The sequence below is a fragment of the Musa acuminata genome, chromosome BXJ1-4 (assembly GCF_036884655.1).
Source record: "Musa acuminata AAA Group cultivar baxijiao chromosome BXJ1-4, Cavendish_Baxijiao_AAA, whole genome shotgun sequence".
NCBI classification, from domain to species: Eukaryota; Viridiplantae; Streptophyta; class Magnoliopsida; order Zingiberales; family Musaceae; genus Musa; species Musa acuminata.
Window position 1 is genome coordinate 27,054,022 of NC_088330.1, and position 22,817 is coordinate 27,076,838.

General features: G+C 36.6%; 1 protein-coding gene across 2 annotated transcripts; it reads right to left on the minus strand.

Moving 5' to 3' along the window:
- Positions 1-2,734: 2,734 nt before the first annotated feature.
- On the minus strand, positions 2,735-21,680 carry LOC103981883 (exocyst complex component EXO84B). 2 transcript variants are annotated; one of them, XM_009398637.3, is made up of 7 exons: positions 21,133-21,680; positions 18,380-18,477; positions 14,115-15,153; positions 12,652-13,167; positions 8,307-8,495; positions 8,066-8,199; positions 2,735-3,209 (listed from the first exon to the last, which is right to left on the minus strand). In XM_009398637.3, exons 1-7 carry the CDS (start codon positions 21,313-21,315, stop codon positions 3,047-3,049), a joined length of 2,322 nt encoding a protein of 773 aa, XP_009396912.1. In that variant the 5' UTR covers positions 21,316-21,680; the 3' UTR covers positions 2,735-3,046. The 2 variants fall into 2 exon arrangements, with proteins under 2 accessions (XP_009396912.1, XP_065027424.1); XM_065171352.1 differs by lacking the exon at positions 21,133-21,680 and adding an exon at positions 20,856-20,900.
- Positions 21,681-22,817: the final 1,137 nt, after the last annotated feature.

A 22,817-nucleotide genomic window follows, 5' to 3' on the forward strand; every position in this document is an offset into this window, starting at 1 on the left:
ATTTTACTGATTTAGATTTTTTTCTTATCCTAATTATGTATGGTGCAATAATAGAATTGGTACTGCTAGAATGTTTGCTCAATTAGATTGGAATTTGGCAATAATTTATGGATCAACTCTTATGGTAATTCTTCTGTTTATCATCTCTTGCGATTGTGCTCAAATCACTCTCCTCTCAAAATCCATCTTAAAAGTCACAAACTGTAGCTGAAGTAATTTATTTAGATTCATTACCCTGAGACTAATGATTTAGTCTCTTCTATTGGGAATAACTCTTCTAATAATTGTGAGCTTTTTTTCTTATTTTCACTCAAATTCATGTAAAGCTTGTCGAGTTTTCTCTCACCGGAAGAGAAACAATCTTGGTATTTTAGAAACCAAGTTAGAAAATGTTCAAAACAAAAGACTTGATTTTGAATCTACCTCTATTCATTTGTAGTTGTCCTCACTTTATAATCTTCAAATGGCCTTAATTAAGTAATTAAATCGCTTACATTCCTCCCTCCATGACTCATCTAACAAACATTTATTCCTAAAAATAAGAATCCTACTCTAATAAATTATTTTCAGCCAATCGCCTTATCTGATGTAAATTATAGAATCATTGCTAAGGTTGTTGCAAATTGCTTGAAACTTTACTCAACACTATTATCACTATTTATTGTAAGGGTAAAAATCTTATTATTATAATTAAAATTAATTTAGAAAAGGCTTTTGACATACATTTTATTGGGAAGCTATTTTGAAAACTCTTTCAATTATGAGTTATTTTTCCCTATAAATACATTACTTGGACTCAAAATTGTTTTCGATCCCTTAATTTTTCTTGCTTGATAAATGGAGAAAAAGTTATTCTATTTTTCATAATAGAAGTGGGGTTACACAAAGAGACTCATTAGTATATTATAGTGACTCAGATTTTAACTCTTAACATATAAATGAAGTTGCAAGAAATTAAAGCCTTACTCCTCTTAATTTTGCACCTAATTGCAAACTTAGTCATATTATGCTTGCTGATGATGATTTTTTTTTTTATATATTTTAAGCAAACAATAAATCCTGTAATACTATGAAAAAAAAATTAAAAGTATGAATCTCTAATAAATCAACATATCAATGCTTCTCCAAATCTATTTCTAGATCTAATCAAACTATCTATCTACTCTTTGCTAGGCTTCCAAAGAGTGCTCTTTCCCCTTCAAGAATTCCTTTTTGAGTGCTCATGATGACATTCTAATAAGAATGATTAGATCCGAACTGGTAATTTGGCAGACCAAGCATTTATTTAAAGTTAGTCATTTAACTAACTTTAATTAAATGAGTTTTTACCTCTATACCTATTCATACATTATTAAGTGTTTGTTACCTGGATTTAGGATTACATCATTAAAAAAAATCGAAACCTTAAATCAAAAAAAAAAAATTTTGACATAATAACTCAAATTCCAAAGGTTTACATTTGATTAAATGGCACACCAATCACTTCAAATAGGGATGATGTTGGTAGGTCTTAATGTACAATGATATAGCAGCTTTAAACACACTTTGAAAGCCTTCAGAATCCTTAGATATGATTTAAGGATGATGGTTGTCTATGGTCGTCCAGTGTCATTCATGTACATTGCTAAATTAGCATGATTTCATAAATCTAGTTGGAGATGGAAAGCTTTTCAGACAATCAATGTTTACATACATTACATTATTAAAGGAAGGATTTTTCAAACAAATAAAAATTTATTCAAATAATCTTTTTCTTGGCTTTTTAATATATCTTTCTAATTCAAACCTGCATATATATTAATTAATTAACAATATAACTTGGTTGATAGTTGGAATAATCAATTGCTATTAGAGATGGTTGATGTCATAAAAGTGGTAAGAGATTGCAAAGTATCCTAGTGATAGATAAATAATACCTGGATGGATATTGGAAGGATCACCCCTTATGGGAGGTGCATTTTATTCATCTAAAGAACTAGAACCCAACATACAGATACTACACAATGTTGGTATGATTGGCTAAACCTTCCCCTTATTTCCAGAATTCTATCTCTTCTGTTGGAAACTTTCTCACAAAAAAAGACTAACTAGTCATTTTAGGATAACCTTTCATCCTATCTGTCCTTTATGCAACAGTGAGCTTCAACCAATTAAAGGATTGGTGACAAAACTACCATCTGCAATACTGTGTTTAAGTTACAAATTCAGACAGACTCCATCACATCACATCACATCACATCACAGTCGCAAACCTCTGCTCAAATCAAATGAACAACCTCTATGTGGCAAATCCAAGCATTTTATTGCTGGCACCAAACATCGACTATAAAGAAGGGCTACCACAAAATCCAGATCTGATAAGCTATCAGTTGTATGGGAAAACTAATTTCCTCATGTCAAATCTTAATTGATATTTTTTTGAGAAAAAAAAATTCAGTGAGAATACTGTTCCATGTAATAATATAATAGCACTCAGGTAGATCAAGTTTAGGGATGACAGTACCCACAAATTTCACTTGATTATATATCTAAAGACTCAATTCGAAGTGTCTTAACTCGAGACTGGCTATCTTTATTACTAACCAATTACTGCAGAAACATGGCAACTTTATTTGGATATATAACTACTATTCAATCAGTCTACACCATCTGCTACATTGCTACACAAAATTCCAAATGGTGGTGCTTATCATTCCAAAGAATATGGCCACGAACATGGAATGAAAACCAGGAGTGAACAAAACACCATCAGAAAGAATGCACATTCATCCATAATTAGAACTAACAATGTAGAGTATAATCGTACAAGACAAGGTACATTCCATTTGTCCTCTCATGTGACAAATGAATAAATGATTCTTAATTCCAAGGTGAAAAGAATGGTACAGGCTGGAGCTTGGGACTCAAAACTCCAAAAAATCAGATGATTTGCTAAGCATGAACCACAATTACCTAAGACAAACATAGAAATGTAACAGGGCAAAGAAAACAAACAAACAAACCGCTGCTTATTATACAAGGACCTGCCTACGAGAGAAGCTGCACACTAGGAACTCCCATGGGATCTAACTGATGATATGGACTGAGCTGAGATAGATGCAGTTGGGCTGTTAGAGTCTCTCTCTCCGTTACCAAATCTTGCTTTCCCACTAATCCTACTAATGGTCTCTTGAGCAACATCAAAGAACCAATCATCACTTGGGAGAACACTGCATCAAGCACAGATGATAGTTTGAAACATCGTTAGTCTCATAAGGAGAAATAGGGAACCATTGCCAACTTTCTGAAATAATATATTCAATAGGACTAAAAGAAATTCATCAGAATAAGAGGCTATTACCACATCAAACTGATATACACCAATCTGTATGGTGAATATCTAAATCTAAGTTGCAGAAGCACAACTCTGGTGCTACATACTACAAGAACAAATTAAGCAGCAAAAATCTCTTACGAACATGTGATTCTTTTCGAGGCAAAAAATCTTAAGAGATTAAAATAAAAAGTCATTTATTGAATGCATGATGCTGATGAACATGTCAGCACCCCTGGTACCATGAAGACAAGAAATTGTTGCTGTTAAAAGAGAAAAGGGAATCGACAGATAGGGAGCGAGAGTCTTGCGAGCGAGAGAGTCTTGCGATCGCAATGTATAAGTAAAAACATTCCCCATCCACTCCAATTCCTTTATTTTTCTTCCCCAAACCATAGTTCTGTCCGGATCAAACTGTTTCCGGATCATGTTACAAAACGTTACTTACAATAGTTCTCAGGAAATATAAACAATAGCCTTAGATACCATCAAGAAAATAAAGAGTGCATCATATACATGTCCTTCTTCAACTAAACAAAATATGAGCAATAGAAAATCACTTAAAGATGTCAATCTAAACAAACAATTTTACGTAGTCTGAATACTCTTGTTACTTAACACAATTTTGCATGTCTTGATATCTACTATTAATTAGTGCAGGATACTTTGTTGGATTTCCTCTGGAGAAGAATTGGCTAGCTAGCAGATACTCATAGGAACATGCTAGTCAACGTGCCACTGACAAGGTACAGCCGTGCAATTTATTCCCACAAGTGCCGAGCCAGCACAATAGTAAAAAGATGACAAATGCAGTCTGATTAAACCCAAAACTATTATTGACTTCATCTGAACTCCAACGATGACTACGGAGTGCAATTAATTTGGTTAGCTCCAGCTTCAAATAATCAACTGATTAAAATATGACCAAGAAAGCAGAAGTACATGAAACAAACACTAGAAATTTGATTGTTCAAAAAATTGTTTCTCAATAGACCCAAACATGCATTCAACGTGGACGAATCATCAATTATGTGACGCTTCTAAAATCATCAATTACTTGAAGCTTCTAAAATCAAACAGTTGAAGATATTATTTAGGTTGAGTTCAGTTAAGCTAGTTGTAGATGTATTATGTCAAGAATGAGATATATTGGTGTCAGATCATTTTTACATATATTAGAAAGTTTTAAAACTGAAGATATTATTTAGCTTGAGTTCAATCAGGCTAATTGTAGACGTATTATGTCAAGCAAGGTATGCAATACCGTAGTACTGTACCGATGTTTCGAGGTTGGCTCGGTATGGTACGGTACCGTGCACCGAGCGATACGCCAGAGCGTACCGAGCGGTACACCTAATTTAGGTGTAAAAACATCCGAAAATATCTGAAAATAAAAAAAAATTAGGATAGGGTTTTTAAGTTAGAAATAAATATAGTAATACCATAAGTTTAGCAAAATCAATGTAAATTATGTAAAAATAGTATCACATATTTTTTTCGGGCTTTGAAAAACATCTTGTGTAAGGTTCGTATTTCAGTCCATTACGAATTGTCCTTATGTAAACATACCTCTTGATTAGAAAGTTCTTCCTCTTAATCTTCCCAAATTAACCTTGATTCAATTCACAAATCGTTGTTTTGTAGAGTTTATGAGAGCACAAATATGAGAAAAAAAGAGTTTGAGATAATTTAAGAGAGTATGAAAATGTAATAGAGTGAAATAGGGGAGAAAAAGGGGTTTAAATACTATAAGAAAGGGCTCCAACAATCAATTTAGTCGTTGGAGCACTGTATCACTGTTACCGAGCGGTTTTAAATATTTCTTCATCTTACTGTGGCACACTAGTAGTGCTACAGTGTAGCACTGTAGCATTGTAGCACGTTCCGTCCAGTAGCGGGTGGTCCACGTACCGGTATGTCGTCAGACCAGTACGTACCGCCCGTACTGGGCGGTACCATTCGAAATCGCATACCATGATGTCAAGAATGAGATATATTGGTGTCTGTTCATTTTTGCATATTTTAGAAAATTTTACATTGAGTTATAATAATTAAATTTGTTTTTATTTCTAGGAGTCAAAGGAAATTAAACAAGAGCACTAACCGACTGGCTATAATCCACAATGGCCTACATGGCAGCCATTTGATCTGAGCTAAAAGGAAAGGAATCAAATACTAGTCAGATAGGCACATACCATCGGATTGACCAGTCCAACCAAGGACCAATCACGGACTAGTACCAACAATTTTTTTTATGATATCGTACCAGTCTGACCCCAATATTAAGCAGGTATTTAAATCCTTGTTGAGCTTGCCTCGTGAGAAAGATGTCATTAAACTTTAATAGGCTCAATACATGCTTATTTATCAACTAAAGAATCCCTGTTATTTTAGGTGTGGTGTAGATCCACACAGTGATTTAAAAAGGCGCTCGGGCAAGGCGAGGCGAGGCGAGGCCCGAGCGCCTCGCTTCACTTCTAGGCAGCGTGCTTCAAAGAGGTGAGCGTTCCAGGCAGCGCGCTTCAAAGAGGCGCCGCCTGGACGCTCGCCCTAGCCCAGGCGCTTCGGGCGAGCACCTGGGTTAAACCAGGCGACCGAACCAGGATTTTAGGTCTGGTTCGGTCTTGGTGCTTTAGTTGGTTCAATCGAACCAATTAAAACCAATATCAGCTATCGCTGCCCAACCCTAACCCTCCCGCTACCGCTCCCGTTGCTCGTCGCTGCTCGCTACCGCTGCCGCTATCGCCGCTCCTACTCCCGCTCCCGCTGCTCGCTGCTCGCTACTCCTGCCGTTGTCGCCGCTCCCGTTGCCGCTGCCTCCTTACACTCCCGCTGCCGCTGTCGCTTCCTCTTTTCTTAGTCAGCACCCCCTTACACTCCTCTTCCTTCTTCTCCTTCTGTATACTGTTAACAGTATACTAATAATAGTATTTATATTTATTAGATCAATAATATATTATTTTGATTTTGTATCTTAGATTTTCTTAATTTAATAGCATATTTTTATTTAAAATTTTAAATAATTATATTTATTAATTATATTATATATTTTTATATTTTAGCGTCTCGCTTCGCTCGGGCGAGCGCCTAGCGCCTCAGGCGTTTTTGGACCTTGACGCCTTTTGGCGCCTAGCGCTTTTTAAATCACTGGATCCACATTTAATAGGGTAATGACTTGCCTTGTTAAATTAGGTGAGATGGAGATCCACATTTAGTAGGGTGATTTACCTTCGAAAAGGTGTTTCAACAAGCAATTTGTGGCCACATATGTGGTCATATGATTGCACTAAATGAGGTATATGGTGCCTCAACGTATAGTACAACCGCGTATGTTCTTACACTACATATAGGATGCAACTTCGGTGTCCAAGCCTGCCAGAGTTGGCAAATGTGTATTTTGGACTAATTTAGGATTAAGATTTCCCTACATGACTTAATTTTGGGGCTGGAACCCAAACCTGACTTGAGCCCCACCCAGCCCAATTCAACACAATTAAATTCCTTGTTATCTTGTATCCATCAAAGTAACATTTCAATTGAGACATTTTAATGTTTAACCTGGACAACCTGCATGTGCCCAAATAATGCATAGCAATTTGAAGTTCATTCAGATTTGATAAAAATGTACTATCCTATACATCTAGAACATAACAACACATCTAATGTTTAACCTAGAACCAAAATAGTGCTACAATCAGAAGGTTTATTAAGTATAAGATAAAATTTATTCTCGTTCAAAACCCTTCTTGAGAGATGAATAGAGGTTAACAAGTAAAAATATGATATTGATGCCAAACTTTACAACATGAGTTATAGCAAAAAAAGAAAAATAATGAAGGTCGAAACCAAGAAATGTTGTGTCACATACTGGACCTATATGGATCCCTGGCCAGACCGGTATGTACCAATCAGTACTGGTGTATCGACCCATGGTACGCCGCTATGTACTAGTATTTTGAAGATGAAGAAGAAGGAGAAGATGTAGTGGAGGAAGAGGAGAATGGAGAAAGAAAAAGGAGGAAGGCAGAAGTGGCAGTGGAAGGAACAAGAGGAAATGATGGACGAAGGTCAATGAACTAGATACCTATTGGTGGTGATAGAATGGGACTTTAGTTTCTACTTGTTTTTGTCCCATATTGGTAAAGCATCTGTCTGTTCTATGGCAATATGCCCATAAAGTGGTCCATGAGAAGGTCAATGTACAACAACAAATAACTGACATGATCCTTTCCAAACTACACAAGTCTTCCAAATAAATGGTTATCTCAGGGAACTTAATGGCCATTTAGAAAACTGTAATTGCTGATCAAATATCAGAATCAAGTTTGAAATTTCTCAATTCACTGTTTCTCAGGAGTTTGGTTGTCCAGATTGTAACCCATCAATTCAAATGGGAAAAGGCAACACTTTAGCATATCAAAGTCATTCAACTAGATAGAAGCTCCTCTCAATGTAGGCATGGTAGTCGCAACTAGTAAGAACAATAAAGGAATGCCTTCTATTCTTGCTGGATGTTCAGTATACAGTTAGATGACAGAAAGAATGGATGTTCTTCAGTAAATGAAGAATACACAAATGCCAACTCAAAGAAAAAGTCCAAGAAAAAAAGGCTAGAATCCGTCCAGAAGAACAGATGAAAATATAGCTAGAAGTATCAGTTACTGGCACCAAGTACTTAATAATGATAAAGTTGAGCACAAAACACAAGAAAAAAATTATTTTAATGGAGTTATAGTGACTTCAGTAAGTTACCTGTCTGGATTCATTCCAGTTGCAGAAAATGCAGCCATAGCTCTTTCAATAATGTCTACAATAACTTGATGCACATGACGAGACAAGAATCGGCCTTGGCCATAAAGGATCACAAACTGCATATCCAGGTAAAACTGCAGAAATGAAAAGAACAAGCAACATTAAAAGCTAAAGGAGAAAAATAATTTCTGGTTTTCCAGGGTGGTATTATTATAAAATATGACAAAATACAAAATTACACCTGCTGTAGACCAAAGGGACCCAAAGGTCTTTGTCCCTCTTCAATATCCTCCCAAAAGCTCTGGTCTTCTGAAAGCCATAGTATGACTGTTTCTGTGAGTCTCATCATTAGCAATGTAGCAAATCTTTCCCTACCAACAAATATATCTGACGCTATGCTTGCCATTCTATTCAATTTCGCATATAATTCCTATGAAAAAAAACAGTTGTCAGAAGGTGTTTGATTGTTTTTGGAAAAGAAACATCTATGAAAATATGCAGAAACTACTAAAATACCATTATGCAACAAGATTATTAACCAAAGTTTTAAAGAAAGCTTATTTTATTTGTGGTGCAGAGGATAGGTAAATTGCTTTCAAGATTTGAACCAAGGATTTTAATTTCGAATAATACCGCCCATACCGGATGGTACGTACCGGTCCGCCAGCAAATCGGTACGTGAACCGCCTACTACCAAGTGACATGGTTCTCAATTTCGATGTGTACCACCCGGTACAGGTGGTACATATCGATCCGAGAGGATACCAGTACGCGGATCATCCTCTACCGGGCAATACTAGTGTTTTGACTGGTACCAAGGCATACCAACCGGTACCACCCCGGATTTCAACCGTTACCGAGGCAAACCGATCGATACGCTCTGGCATGGTAGGTGAAGGTATCTTTAAGATTCTAGGATGTACCATTGATACACCTTAGCGTATCGACAGTATATACCGGTACATGCCATACCGAGCAGAGCTCGGTGCGCCGATACAAACCGATATTCAAAACCCTACCAGGCGATACCATCGATTGGGATTGCTTCTGCCCCATTACCACCCTAAATCGATCGATGACGGTCGACTTCAACCGTCACCGCCCGCTAACAGGTGGTATTAGTAGAGGGAGAAGAAAGAAGAGAGGGAAGAAGAGGGAGAACCTGAAGATCCGACACCGCTCTCCCTCGACGATCCCAATCCGTCGCCGCCCTCCCTTGCTGGACGCCGTAGATGAGATGTCGCGTCCTCCTCGTCTGAGGCAACGAAGCCTCGGCGTCATCGACAACTTCTCCTCATCCGCGTGGGGAGAAGAAGCCTCAGCGACATTGTGGGGAGAAGAAACAAAGAGTAGCGACGAGACATCACCCTTTTTTGTGCGGGGAGAAGGAAACCTCAGTTTCTTCTCACGCGGGCAAAAAAAGACACCTTTTTTTTTACTTACACACACACACACCGAGCGATACACCCTGATGTACCACTCGATACTCTATACCGTACTGTACCGAGCTACGCTAGAAACTTCGATATGATATAAAATTACGATCCTTGCTTTAAACATTATGACTAACCTTCACAATCTTGAATTGCTATTAGAAACAAAAAAAAAAATCATACTGGATAGTGATAAATGAAAATCATACTTGGTGGGTAAAGGCTCTATAGAACATGATGAGTATTTTAAATTATGAATCTTCAGAAACTCAAAGATTGCTCTTCAACCTAACTTAAAAATCACAAACTTCAGAAACATCAATGAGTTGTTTAAGGCAACTGATAAATTGGCAATTATGGATCCTAGTAGAATAAAAATGTTTAAGATCCTATCAACTATAGAATTAGTCTAGGTGAATATTAAAGCTAGAAGAATTTTTCACATTCTCCTTCAGGAACCGATATTTTCCATGATGCCTCAGGTTTGCAAATATCATAAATATTCCTCTGAACCCAGTAAATGATAATGCATACCCTTAAAGGTTAGAAGTAATGGTGCAAAATACTTCTGTTGTTATCTAAAAATTTCACATGGTGCCCTTAAAAACACTCAATCTTGTCAGCGGAGATTTCTTGGAAGACTAGGCTAGCTACTGGTTGGTAAAGATGCCTTAGGTCACCTATGGCCCTATATATTGCTTGCCTGGAACAGTGTATAAGACATATACATGTGTATGGAACTGTTCATATTTGCATGAATAGATATATTTTATATAGTGGTTGCTATTCTGCAACCTGGATGAACACAAATTATGGCTGGGAAAATCCACTGCACACCGACCCTTTCCAGAGACTTCTTGGGAGGGCCTCATGCACCTGGTCACCATTTTTTATTACATATATGCAAAAAAATGGTATTGTTCTATGCAAAGACTACCATACCACCTGAAACAGCACGAAACAAGAGCTTCGTTTCAGGCGGAATGCACAAAGAGGGGGGCATACCGCTCTGTCACGGACTTAGCTGGTTTTGTCTAAGTCGTGCGGCACCCTTGCGTGTCCGTCCGCAAAGGTCAGCCTCCCCGAAGCCTCCCATGGTCCCTTATGACCCACAAAAAAGAAAACGGGTTAGAGAAAATGCCTCACTCGGGATCCACAAGCAAACATTCTAGGAAACACTTCATAAACAATGCAAATTACAAACAGACTTTACAAGCTCTGAACAGTTGCACAACAAAGGGTCAAAATGGTCCACTACAGACAGAAAATCTCTCATAAGTGTCCACATGACATAACCTTTATTTACAAGCCTAAAGCGGCCACCAAACCCAACTAAAATAGGACCATTAAGCCTTCGGCCATCCATCTACATGTTGTGCAAAGCATGAACATACCAACAGACACGGACATACATAAGCATTACATCAAACATTCTGTTTCGAAGTTTGTCCGTGACAGCTCGATACACAGGAAGAAGGTGCAGAATGATCGAAACTCAATCGCTACCAACCTGTAATGGTTGGATTTCAACCGTACAAGTTCAATCTTGGTTCTCCCTTTTAGAACCCCCTCCCTCCCCCTCTTTCACTCTCCCTCACTCACACTCTTTCTCCCTCTCTTTCTCAGTCATTTACCAAGTGAGTAAGAGAAGGCATATGGAACTAGATGTTACAAAGGAAATATTATCTCTGAAGCCTCTGAATTGGGATTCCACGTAAGGCATACAAGGTTTTTCTTGCAAAAGTTCTATATCATAAGTACCCTTGTACGAAATATTATATATGATGTTCTTAGTAGCCAATACATAGGCATAAAGAAAAGAGAAGGCATATAGAACTAGATGTTACAAAAGGGAATAGCTTGATATATCTACATCTCAATAATATTTAATAAGCAAGAAAATCCAACTATTTGGGGTCACTACATGGTTGGAACTTCTAAGGTCACTACTAGTCAAACCAAGAACATCAAGTTCTTTCTATTGTTTCTTGCAAAACTTCTCCATTTTTCCTCTACTTCTCGTTGCAACACTAATTTAAATTGGCTCAACATACCTGACCAGTGCATATACAAGTCTCCTTTGGTGAAGTCCATGTTATTTTAAGATATTTCCATCATCTTTTCCATGATCAATACTACCTCCAAATGTTTATGGATGAAAACATTTCTTATCTTTTTTTCTATATTAAGTCCAAGCATCCACCTCAACATTCCAATCTTAGTGACTAACATTTTAATCACATTATTTTGTAATTACACACCATTCAAATTTAAATGCAATTATTATAACTGTCTTAAAAATTTTACTTTTAATTTATGAGGAACGGAATACAACAACCATAATATGCTTTAAATGATTGTCCCCAATTGAACCATATCTACAGCTTAGGTGAACTAGTTTCATCAATAACTAATCAATTTTATCAAAGATGGATCATTAGGAAATTATATTCCAAACAAAAAATAATGAAATTAAGTTCCAAAGTAAATAAATACAACAAAAGGTAGATCCTTCTGTTACAGGCTTCCCCAACTACAGCTTATAAATTATAGATATAAATCTATCTTTCCTTCTCGCTAAAACCATAGTAATAAGTAGCATGATGACAAAATAAGCTACATGTAACTTCTTAAGAGATGTCATCGCCTAATTCCATTCTAAAGGGGTCTAACCAACTTTTCTAATTGTTTTACTTCTTCACTTTTCTTTGTATACACTTCAATATATGTCATGATCATAATTTTCTTCAGCAAGTCAAAAGACTGCAAATCTTTTAGGGAAATTCTTAAAATCTGAAACTGTTCCAGTAAATAGAGTAACATCCGTGTGTGTTGTGAAGGCATGGCTACTAGTCATAAATCAAATTACTTTCTGCAATGCATAGTAATGGAGGTAATGTTTTTATTCCATAATTAAAGTAATTAAATGAAACGATACTTGAAGTTACCAGTTGAAATGGTTACCAAATGCAGTATGGAACGGAATTGTTTGATAGACTAAAGAGAAATAAATGAGAGGATCCTATTTCCGCAAGTAGGATTCATCGTTAGCAGGTTTTACAATAAAAAAAATTGGAGCCAAAGGTTGACACTGAAAATGGGTGAAGGTTTCCCATGATAATGAATGTTTAAACATCTACACACTAGAAATACCTGAAATATTGGAGAAGGAGTCCATTCTTGCTCTTCAGAATTCATATCCATATTTAGATACATATCTGCACCTAGATTAGTATCACCATCTTCTGTGAATATAAGATCAAGAGCATGCTGCCTACAAAAACTATCACGTAACCTATCAACAGATCGCTGCAGTTTCTTTTTCCATTCTCTTTGTTCTGGCATACGAGTGTTTCTCTCCAACCCTCGTTTACGAGGATCTTCCATGACACCAGACTGATACAATGGAGAAAGCTTCATGACTGCTCGAGGAAGCAAATCTTCTGCCAACAGAGATGCATTTGCTAATAAAGCCAATTGTTGTGTTTCAGTCTCTGCTATTCGAACAAGTTTACTCACAGGACCATCCAAATTTGTCTCCTCCTCCATTGAACTTGGCAATGCATTAATCAGCAAACTGATATATGAGTTGAAGACCTTTAAAAGACCATCCATGGAGGAACCCCCTAACTGCATGCTCAAAAGTGGTCCCACATCCTCAAAAAAATCCTGCAAAGCCATTCAAAATGTCATATGACAAGATGAACATAGATACAAGAATTCTCTTCATGTAAATCACAAATATGATAGCAAATTGGGACCATTCGTACGGCATTCTAGCATTATGGTATTCTTCAATCATCAAATTGTCCATTCATATGAGTAAGTCACAACATCACATGCATCATCCTTTTAACTCAATCATAACCATAAATTTTGAATAATTATTTCATAGGATTGCATGCATCATCCTTTTAACTCAATCATCATCACACATGCAAAATAAATGTAATGTTCTCAGCTGTCTTGATATTTATAAAATTCTGTCACCATGTTCGACACAATTACATGGGATTCTCATTTGAAGTAATTTAAAACCTCAATCTTAGCGTCATTTTCTTACTAGTTTGCAAATGACTTTCATAACATTTGGAATATAATATAAAAATAAAATATAGCATTGGTGATTTGGAAAGATCATTGGCCAAGTCAAATTACATGATTAAACAAAGAATGCTTTACATGATTCAGGCAGCAACAATCAACCATAAATGACAAACAAACAGTATAAGCTATAATATGCAAATAAGAGAATAAAATGATTCCATCATGCAACATGTTTCCTATCATTCATTATCCTCAGTCATTTTTAGTTTTAACCTGCATCTTAGCATCTTACACCACATATTTCTCTCTCTCTCTCATTTCCCCACTATCAAAGGTATTCTTTCTAGCACTAAAGGCAGCCATCTGTTATGGCAATAAAATTAAAATTTGACATTTGATCGACTAACTTTACTGCTATTGAAGCAATCACAATTTTAGAGCAACAAAAGTTCCCACATTTTTGCATGCAAAGTATCTTGTAAATATATCAAATGAACTCAAAATTACATCATGGTGGAAAGTCAAATATAAATAAAGCAATTGATCATCTCAGTGGAAACATCAGTCACCTGAACCATCAAATAAAACCGATGAGCACTGCTTGAAAGCTTGGGTTGGACACCCAGAACCACTGTAGATGTTCTATTTGATGTACGTGCACCTGTAGGTGGATAACTAAGTAACCAATCATCTGCAGCTGCCAAGGCAGCAGTGCTCTCTTCAATTCTTCTTAAATTAGCATCTAGTGCTTGCTCAACACTAGGCCTAAATAGTTTCAGAAGAACAGAAGACAGTGACAACCTCCAACAAGCTTCGAGCAGAGAACAATATCCAATGGCTATTTGAACACACTCCACAGCAGCTCTTAAACCTCCAGCTGCAGCTGATGAGGCTAGTGCATACCTCTTTACAAGATGCGCGAAGGCTTCTGCTTGCATTGTAGACCAAATAACCAGTTCCGATGCATATTCATCCCCAAAGACAGCTTGAGAGTCATTTAAAGCTTGAGCAATGGCAGAAAAGACTTGCTGTGACAGTGCAGCAGTATATGCTCCTCCATAAGAAGTATTAGTAGGATGAATAACTTGCATGTTGTACTGAAGCCTCTGATCATGAGCGCTAAGTAGCAAAGTGTGAGCACGTGGACCATCACCAAGCCTTTTGAGAGCTGCAGCGGCCGCACGAAGTTCGACGCCACGAGTAGAAGATTGGCAAGCAGCTTCAGCAAGTTGATCAGCAAACTTCTGACGATGGTCTGATATAGCATTCTGTAATGATGAGAGATCAGCAGTGCCGAGAGTTTGTTTTTGTTTTGCATCTGCAGCTAAACGTTCTGCTTCATCCAGGGCATCTAATGCTTCATCGACTCTCCTTTCAGCTAGTAGAACTTCCAGCATATCAGGAAACTCCTCTACCCATTTCTCAAGTTCTGAAGGCTCTCGATCTTCCACATTTGATATGTCATTCTCTGTGCTACCTTCAGAACCAGCAGATAGGGAATCAATGTTAACTCCTTCAGCTAGTCCACGAATTAAACCTGTCTGAGCACCTAGAAGATTCTTGATTGACAAAAGCTCGCCTTCTAAGTCCGATATTTCCTTTGATGTTCTATATTTGGCATCATAAAATGCACAAGTTCTCGTCAATTCTTGAAACTTACTAGCATGATGCAATCAAGCAAAGTATACATCAAATACAAATTATTATCACCAACACAAATGATAAAAGCACATAGATCAGAGACCTTAATTAGGCTTTGTTACTTCCATCATTACAGTTCCAAAAGGCTCAAAAAGCTCAACCTAACTATAAACCTTGTTAGACATGCTTGAGATCCTAAGTGCAAGACAAGAAATAGAAATATACGTAATACCTAGAAGAAAAGTTAACAAGTTTGCTAATGTCTCATTAAAGATGCCTGAATGTTGAAATAACCACCTTAAAAGTTCTTCAATTTATCCTCAATTATACCTAACTTTTCACTAATGTGATCTATTTTTATTGTTTTTTGGCATCATTGAGGTTTGTTTAATTGCTGGGCAGAAGGATTTTTCACCAAAAAAATATCAGAAAGTCATTACAAACTATTTACATTGTAATAAAGAGAAGAAATTTATATCCTTTACTCAGTTCTTCTATTCAAATTGCAAGGTAAAGGGCAACCTATGCTCTATATGTGATAGTATTTTTCAAAAGCCAAAGACACAGGATTTGGAGATTTTTTATTTTTTCTAGAGAAAAATATAGAACAAAAAAGTAGATCTGGAAGAGTTGTGCATATCTTTTAGTCTTCCTGTTAAACAAGCATCTCAAATAAGATTTATTTTCTCTGGGGAAACAATTTTTCATAGAATTATCCATGCAACCAAACACACACTAAACACCAACAACATCCTCATCTCCATTACACCAACTAATTCAAAATGGTATTTTTCACAATGTGTCATTTTAATCCAATGTTTTAAATCCTGATCTGATACTGGTTTAAATAATCTATCAGACCAGTACAATACCAATGGTGGCATATTAACTTTTACTGCCAAGTATCACTGAATAAACAGCAAAGAAAAATGAACAGTAATGAATCATTATTGACTTATATGCTTCAACGGCACTTTGGTTGGCCTGGTAAATACTGGCTGGTACATAATGGTCCAACCTGACTTTTAATCCTTGTTTTAAACCATAAAACATGGTTAGCCTTATAAGCACCATGTATAATTTTCCTTTAATCAAAAAATTACTAAGCATAGACAAAATGCTTCCATGTTTTGTTGTAACCAAACTGCTTAGTAAAATGAATCTAATTGTTCAAATTTATGATATACTGATAACATATTGAATGTTGATCTCCTACTGGTTCATATATCCAGGACAGTAGAAGATTTTACTTCTAGACTCTTCATGATTATTTGTTTAAACTATAGTATCGTAACTGATTTATTATGTTACTTCAGACGTTCAACACTAGTCATCCCAAATCTCAAATCCTTGTCTAATCAGTACTTCAATAAATCAATAGAGATCATGAAATCTATTGCAAACACAAACATAACCAACAAAAGCATCAATCTGAAAACTCTACCCAATATGGTCCGATAAATGGCCTATTGCATCCTAATCCAGATCAGATGAAGTAATTGAGTTCGTCCAGGCAGGCTCCCAAAAACTTCAATAGGGTACACCAATCTAGGGTTCATGGATCTGCCACAACCAAAAAGTCATCCAAATCACCCAATTGGACTGAAATACCAATTGAATCATAGTCATCTAAGCCCCGAGAGAAAATCCCAAAATATTGTACAAAACCATACCCGTCCATTGAGAAATAGACTCTTTGCAGGCTTGAGAACGACTCAAGCTAGTCATTCACCCAAAATGAAGGGGAGCATAGTAACTTTTGTCTCTCCATATTGAAAAATCATACACAGTTGAGAGGGGCCTCCTGAGACATCTGCTTCCAGCAGCAAAACAATCTATAGATATAAAACACAAACTATGTTTAAACATGTGATACCTTTCTAATGACAATATCAGGGATTCCCTTCATGTAACAAACCCCAGACAGTCCAGAAATGGTCCAGGACATACAGTTGGCATGGTGCAGCACATCACCATACAGACAGAAGAACAACAAAGAAGGAAAAAAGAGAGAAAGGACATAAACAAAGAGAAAGTAGGTTAAAAAGCCATAGAAACATCGTTTGTAACTGATCCTCATCTTAATGAATGGCAAATGCTTGAACAGTTGGACCTGGAGAGTGGGTAATTGAATGGCAACCTCATCTTGAAGGCTAGAACAGTCAGTCTTCTCTCAAGAGCCTTATCTTGTCCCCTAGAAATTTAACTAAAGGCCGAAATGGCCAAGTAGCTAAGCCAGAAGCTTCAATCAGCCAACCCAATGAGTTGATGAACCCTAAACCACAGAGGATAAGGTAATTTTCCTAGCAACCATGACCAGTAACTAATCCAGACCCAATCTAGTTGCAGATTGGTATATGCCATGAGGTACTGCCAGTGGATGAGAAAGTATTCCTTGGTGCATATTTTCCAGTACTCATTTTATCATCATTCATTGGGTGAAACCAAGTACAAGACTCAGTTGACTTTTGGCACTTCTTAACCTAGATTACTTATGTTTCATAATTTTCAGAATTTTTTTTTTACTTCCGTTGTTTTATCTTTAAAAATTTTCTCCCTTTGAAATCTTTTGATAGTTAAAACATATTTTAATGAAACCTAATCTGCCAATTTCATCAAACTGATTCTATTCCAAAACTCCAAAGCAAAATTGAAAACCAGTCCTAACCTTTAAACCTTGGAACTAGACATATTGAAAAAAAAATTCTTAAGTAATAATCTCGAAAAAAACTGTTCAATAAATTTTCACAATAGAAGCAGGATCAGCTCATATTTGGACTTCCAGTGGATAAACAGGTTCAAATATGTAAGTTTTGTTACATAACATCCCCACTAGGTCTCATTGTACTTTTGTGATAGTCAAGAAGCTTTGCAAAAGAAGAGCCAAATGCATCTTATTAATGTTCCTTCTCCACAATACCCTTAACTTTCAAAATAAGCACACACCAGGAACAAATTCTAATCAGAAATAAGAGGAGAACAAAAGATTTAAACCAAAATTTCAAACTTCATTTGCACAAGAAGAAAGCACTTTACATTACAAGTCACCAAGCAAAAAAAAAAAAGTAGATCAATCAATAATGAAACTCGAGTCCTGAAACTATAAAAGATAGTTGGCCTTGCAAAACGACTAGCAATTCCAGTTGAAAGATTCCATGAAAAACAGTACAGAACTAAAGATCTATTTGCTGACCTTATGAATGCTGCATAATTAGCATAAACACTCTTGCGCATTTCTTCTGCAGAAGCTTTTTTTAAATCTTGCAAATAATTGCATAAGTGCCTTATTTCCTGTAAGAGTAATGAGAAGAATAGGAACTAATATTTTAGCATCTACTTTGAAAAGCTTATAGTACATTCTTTCACCTAAAACTGAATTCATTAATAGTTTGAAGGGAAAAAATATAACCGCGAAGTTATCACAAGAATCAATAAAAGAAATTAGGGACCAAAAAAAAGGGACTGGAAACTAGAGAAGGTCAAAAAGAAAGAGAGGGGGGAAGGTCCAAAGGCCAGAGCTCGTAAGCCATTGAATACTTCTTGTTGTACTACAATCATAACAAAAATAAATGACCACACTTTAAATAGTTGTTTCCCATTGCAGAATTATATAAAGATCATGACAAAAGCATATCTATCTTGTATATAGAAGACAACAGAATCAGAAGGTGAACATCAAATACTGCCTAAAAGGTATCCCTAGCATTGTATGTCTCAGATAGAAAATACCAATCTGATGTCTAAGATCTGTATCTTGGAGCTCCATGCTAAAATGTAAGATGATTATAATAAATATGCAAGGTGAATTACTGTCTGTTGTTTCTCCTGCAACCATTCTTTTACTTGCTGTTAGCTGAGGTACCTCATTGGACATTCTTATAACCTCATCAATGAAGGTTGTTTATATAAGCTGCAGCGGACTTTTTCATCAAACCAACCCATGCGCATGACTTGTCAGTCATAAGTTAACCATTTTGGGTTGTGTCCTTTAGAAAAGGCCAAATCGCAACTGAGTATTTAAGGACCTGGGGCTTTTCATCTCTCTCTCGTAATCTCGTTTACTATGCCTTTCAGTGGCATTCTTTTGGTTGTCAATTTGTTGGCACCTTTTTGATTCACCATGCCTTCCAGAGGCCCATGTTGGGCCAGCTATTGCTGGCACTTGGATCCTTGGTAATATGTTCACATCAGAGAACATATTGCCAAAGTTGCAATGAAGAAGTCAAATCAGTTAAAATAGATAAATGACCTTATATCCACTAGACCTTTGCAGACAAATTGCCAAACATTCAATAAAATATTTCAGTTTACAGATCAAAATGTTTCAGTCTCAATGGAAGGTTTCTACCATGATTCAACTTATCATGTGGCACATATTTTAAGAGACAGAAAAATTACACTAGATTGTAAGAATCAAGAAGGATACAACACTTTCAAGCAGAATATGAAAAAAAATAGGATGGATATTCTTATGAGACAGAATAAACATGTATGCTGCACTGTTTTTAAATCGTTTCAATTTGGTACCTGCGACCACACAGTTTAACATGTCTGATTATATGGTGTGCATGTAGATATATGATTTGGTTCCAGAAGCTTAAGCTAAGATCTAAAAGAAAAAAATTTGACTGTTTCAGAATATAAAAAATATTGAACAAATATAATTTACAAATCTTTTTTTGTTCTAGTTCTTACAGCCCAGAGATCTTCTATTCTTCTGTGCATGAGAATAATTAGGAGGCCAACATATAAGGAGAAAATCGTCTCGAAGAAAATGAAAATAGATGTCATTACTGGGTAGCATGAGCTACATGCAACTGTTGACCTAAGAAAATGTGCTTCAAGTAAAATCCCAGCCTCAAACTTCAAAATTTGAAGCCCCAAGCTCAAACAACATAATAAGCTCATAAAAACACAAAAAAAATATAGGAATGTGTGGTAAATCAATAAAAAATGAATGAGAAAGGTGTATTATATAATTATAGAAAATAATATAGATTATATAAAGCTAATTACCACACAAACAAAGGAGATCAAAGGGAGGCTACCTTGCTTAAGAGAAAAATGGTGTAAAGTTGATTAGAAAAAGAATCAGAATAGCAATAGTAAGAAAAATCAACACTATAAGATATTTACTTTTGACTTCATTTTAGTTGATAATAGCTGATAAGACTACAAAACCATGCTGTTAGAACTGCAAAAATAAACTTTGGAAGCAAAGAGTTTCAGAATAAATAGGACCAAGAGCAAACAAGAAGAGTGAAGATTAAGACAACAAATGAACATATAATAAAAAATAAGTGGCGAAAAAATGCCATAAAATACATTTTTTTCATACATTGGATCTATGAGAGATAAGGTTCACAAGTTTAGAGTGACCATAAAATGAAGAGATGTACAATGGGACAACCTTAGTCTTCTAAAATGAATACAAGACCAATATATATCATGGATCACATGTTGGGCAGCTGGTAACAAATTGAAAATTTCAGTTTAGCTCAAAAAGAATCTTGGAAATTATAACTTAAAGTCATTGGAAGGACAGAATAAAAAATGATCACATTCATGAGGGGTCAAATAAAATTTCAGCTCAAGATAAATGAGTTAAAGCCATTGAAGGTGGTATAGGCATGTCGAAAGAAGAGTGAGTTAGCAAGAAGAATTCTCACCGACTAAAAGATGCAGCTGAGGGACAAAAAGGAACTACAAAAACATCTTCAACAGCCAAAGATCGATGGTGAATAAAGAATTCTCACTGAAGCAAAAGAGTAATAAAGTATAAGTTGCGAAAGGAAAGCACAGCAAAGTCATTCAACCAATGACCTAAATTTTTAACAGCCATTCAATTCAAAATCGTGGCACCCCAATGATCCATGTAGTCAATCAAATAAAACCTAGTGAAAGCAGAAGAGACTCCAATAAGCAACACAAAGGGAAAGATCGGACCTTTTCGTTCATGGTCTGGCACTTGGACTGCACGTAGGCATCGGGATCGAAGTTATCAGTCTTGAAGATCTTCAGCTTGTCGGCGAGCTGAACGCCGGCCTCCTGCTCGCCCCCACCCACGGTCGCCTGGTGCGCCCCGGAGGGGGCGGAAGCCCTAGATCGGGACGACTTCGCCGAAGCCATCCCCGGATCCCCGATCTACCTCAAACAAATCCCAAATCCGATCTACCCTCCTCCTCCTACTCTTCTCCGGAAGCGAATCCACTAAAGCGAAAAGACGGATCCACCTAAGAGAACCGCGATTCGGAGGGGAAAGGAGGCTTTTGGGGATAGCTGCAACGAAGCCCTCAATCGAAGGCTTCTCTTCTCTTCTCTTCTGTTCTTCTGTTCTCTTTCTTTGGGGTGATTGGGGTGATGACCTACGAGATATAATTACGGAAGCAGATTAGGAAACCCACCGACCTAATTGACATTAAAATGACTCGAGTTGTATGCCGCGATATCTTCTCCCGTCCTGTTTGCTCCACGGGATCACAGGGAGAGAGGAATTATGAGGGGTAAACTGGTAAATAGACCCGTTGGCCGCCGAGTGGGACGACGTCAGGAGGTGGGGGGGCGGGACCTGCCGTTGAAATCCCCAAGTACTTTGAGCTCATCCATGACTAAATTTTAGTATTTATACTTTTCAATTAAAATGATTTTTTTTTTGTTTTGTTCTCAAACCTGATTTAGTCAGTACTTATCTCTTCATATGTGTTCCACAATCCTACTTTACTACTTAAGGACGCATTCATATTCCAAATCGGATTCAAACGAGTTCTAATCTGTGTCTAACGTGTTAAATAATTTGTATACTAAAAACTTCAGATTTTCTTTTTTTTTCTCTTTTAATTTTTCTCTGTTTCACTATCCGAGTGGACGTAAATAATGAACATATAAATGCATCATGATGACGATGATGATTTCATGGATGAGGAATCCTGGAATGCAGACGACAAAAACGTTCGTAGTAAATCATGATGTGTGGTGGTATTTGTGGCGTGGCATTGGCGTTTAGTTGAACAGCCATGAGACTAATGTTTCCTTCTTAATCAATCAGATAATCCTTTTTTATATTTATTTCCAAGCGTTCCTCCTCACTCGACTATGAATTATTCTTGAATTGATTTATTTCTACTACTTATAAGATTTTTTTTTTTTTAATCCTAATAGTTGAGATTGTCTTCTTTTCGCTTTTAGCTTCTTCATGTTGCATGCCGGGTGACAATAAATATCGTCCATCATGCTAGCTTAAGCTTTCATCAGTTGGAATGACAGCAATATATGATTTAAAAACATTTAGTAAATGTTGGATAAATTTTACAGTCAAAATTAATTATAATTTTATTTGGATAATTGAAAAACCTTGGTGATGGCTGCCACCGAACCCACGGCTTCAACTTGCCCTCGTAGGCGTTCATTTATTCCCTCTTTCTATGAGCACACGATATTCTATTAAAGACATTGAAAAGATTTCATCATTTAGAATCTTGATGGACATGTACCACCATAACAAGAAAGCGAGCAGTGATTATTGGTTTTGCGGAGATGGAGGTGAGAGGTTGGTCTTCTAATCTGTGCACCACAACCTACCTTGCTTTTAGCTTTTGGTAATCCGATCACTGACCGTGAAGCCTCAGCAGGAC

What these genes read in the sequence shown, in the direction of transcription:
- LOC103981883 (XM_009398637.3), bottom strand. Translation starts at nt 21,315, where the DNA reads ATGGCTTCGGCGAAGTCGTCCCGATCTAGGGCTTCCGCCCCCTCCGGG. An exon ending in GGTTTTATTTGATGGTTCAG is followed by an intron (nt 13,168 to 14,114) that starts GTGACTGATGTT and finishes ATGGCTTTGCAG; the next exon opens with GATTTTTTTGAGGATGTGGG. An exon ending in CTCCTTCTCCAATATTTCAG is followed by an intron (nt 8,496 to 12,651) that starts GTATTTCTAGTG and finishes TTTTTTTCATAG; the next exon opens with GAATTATATGCGAAATTGAA.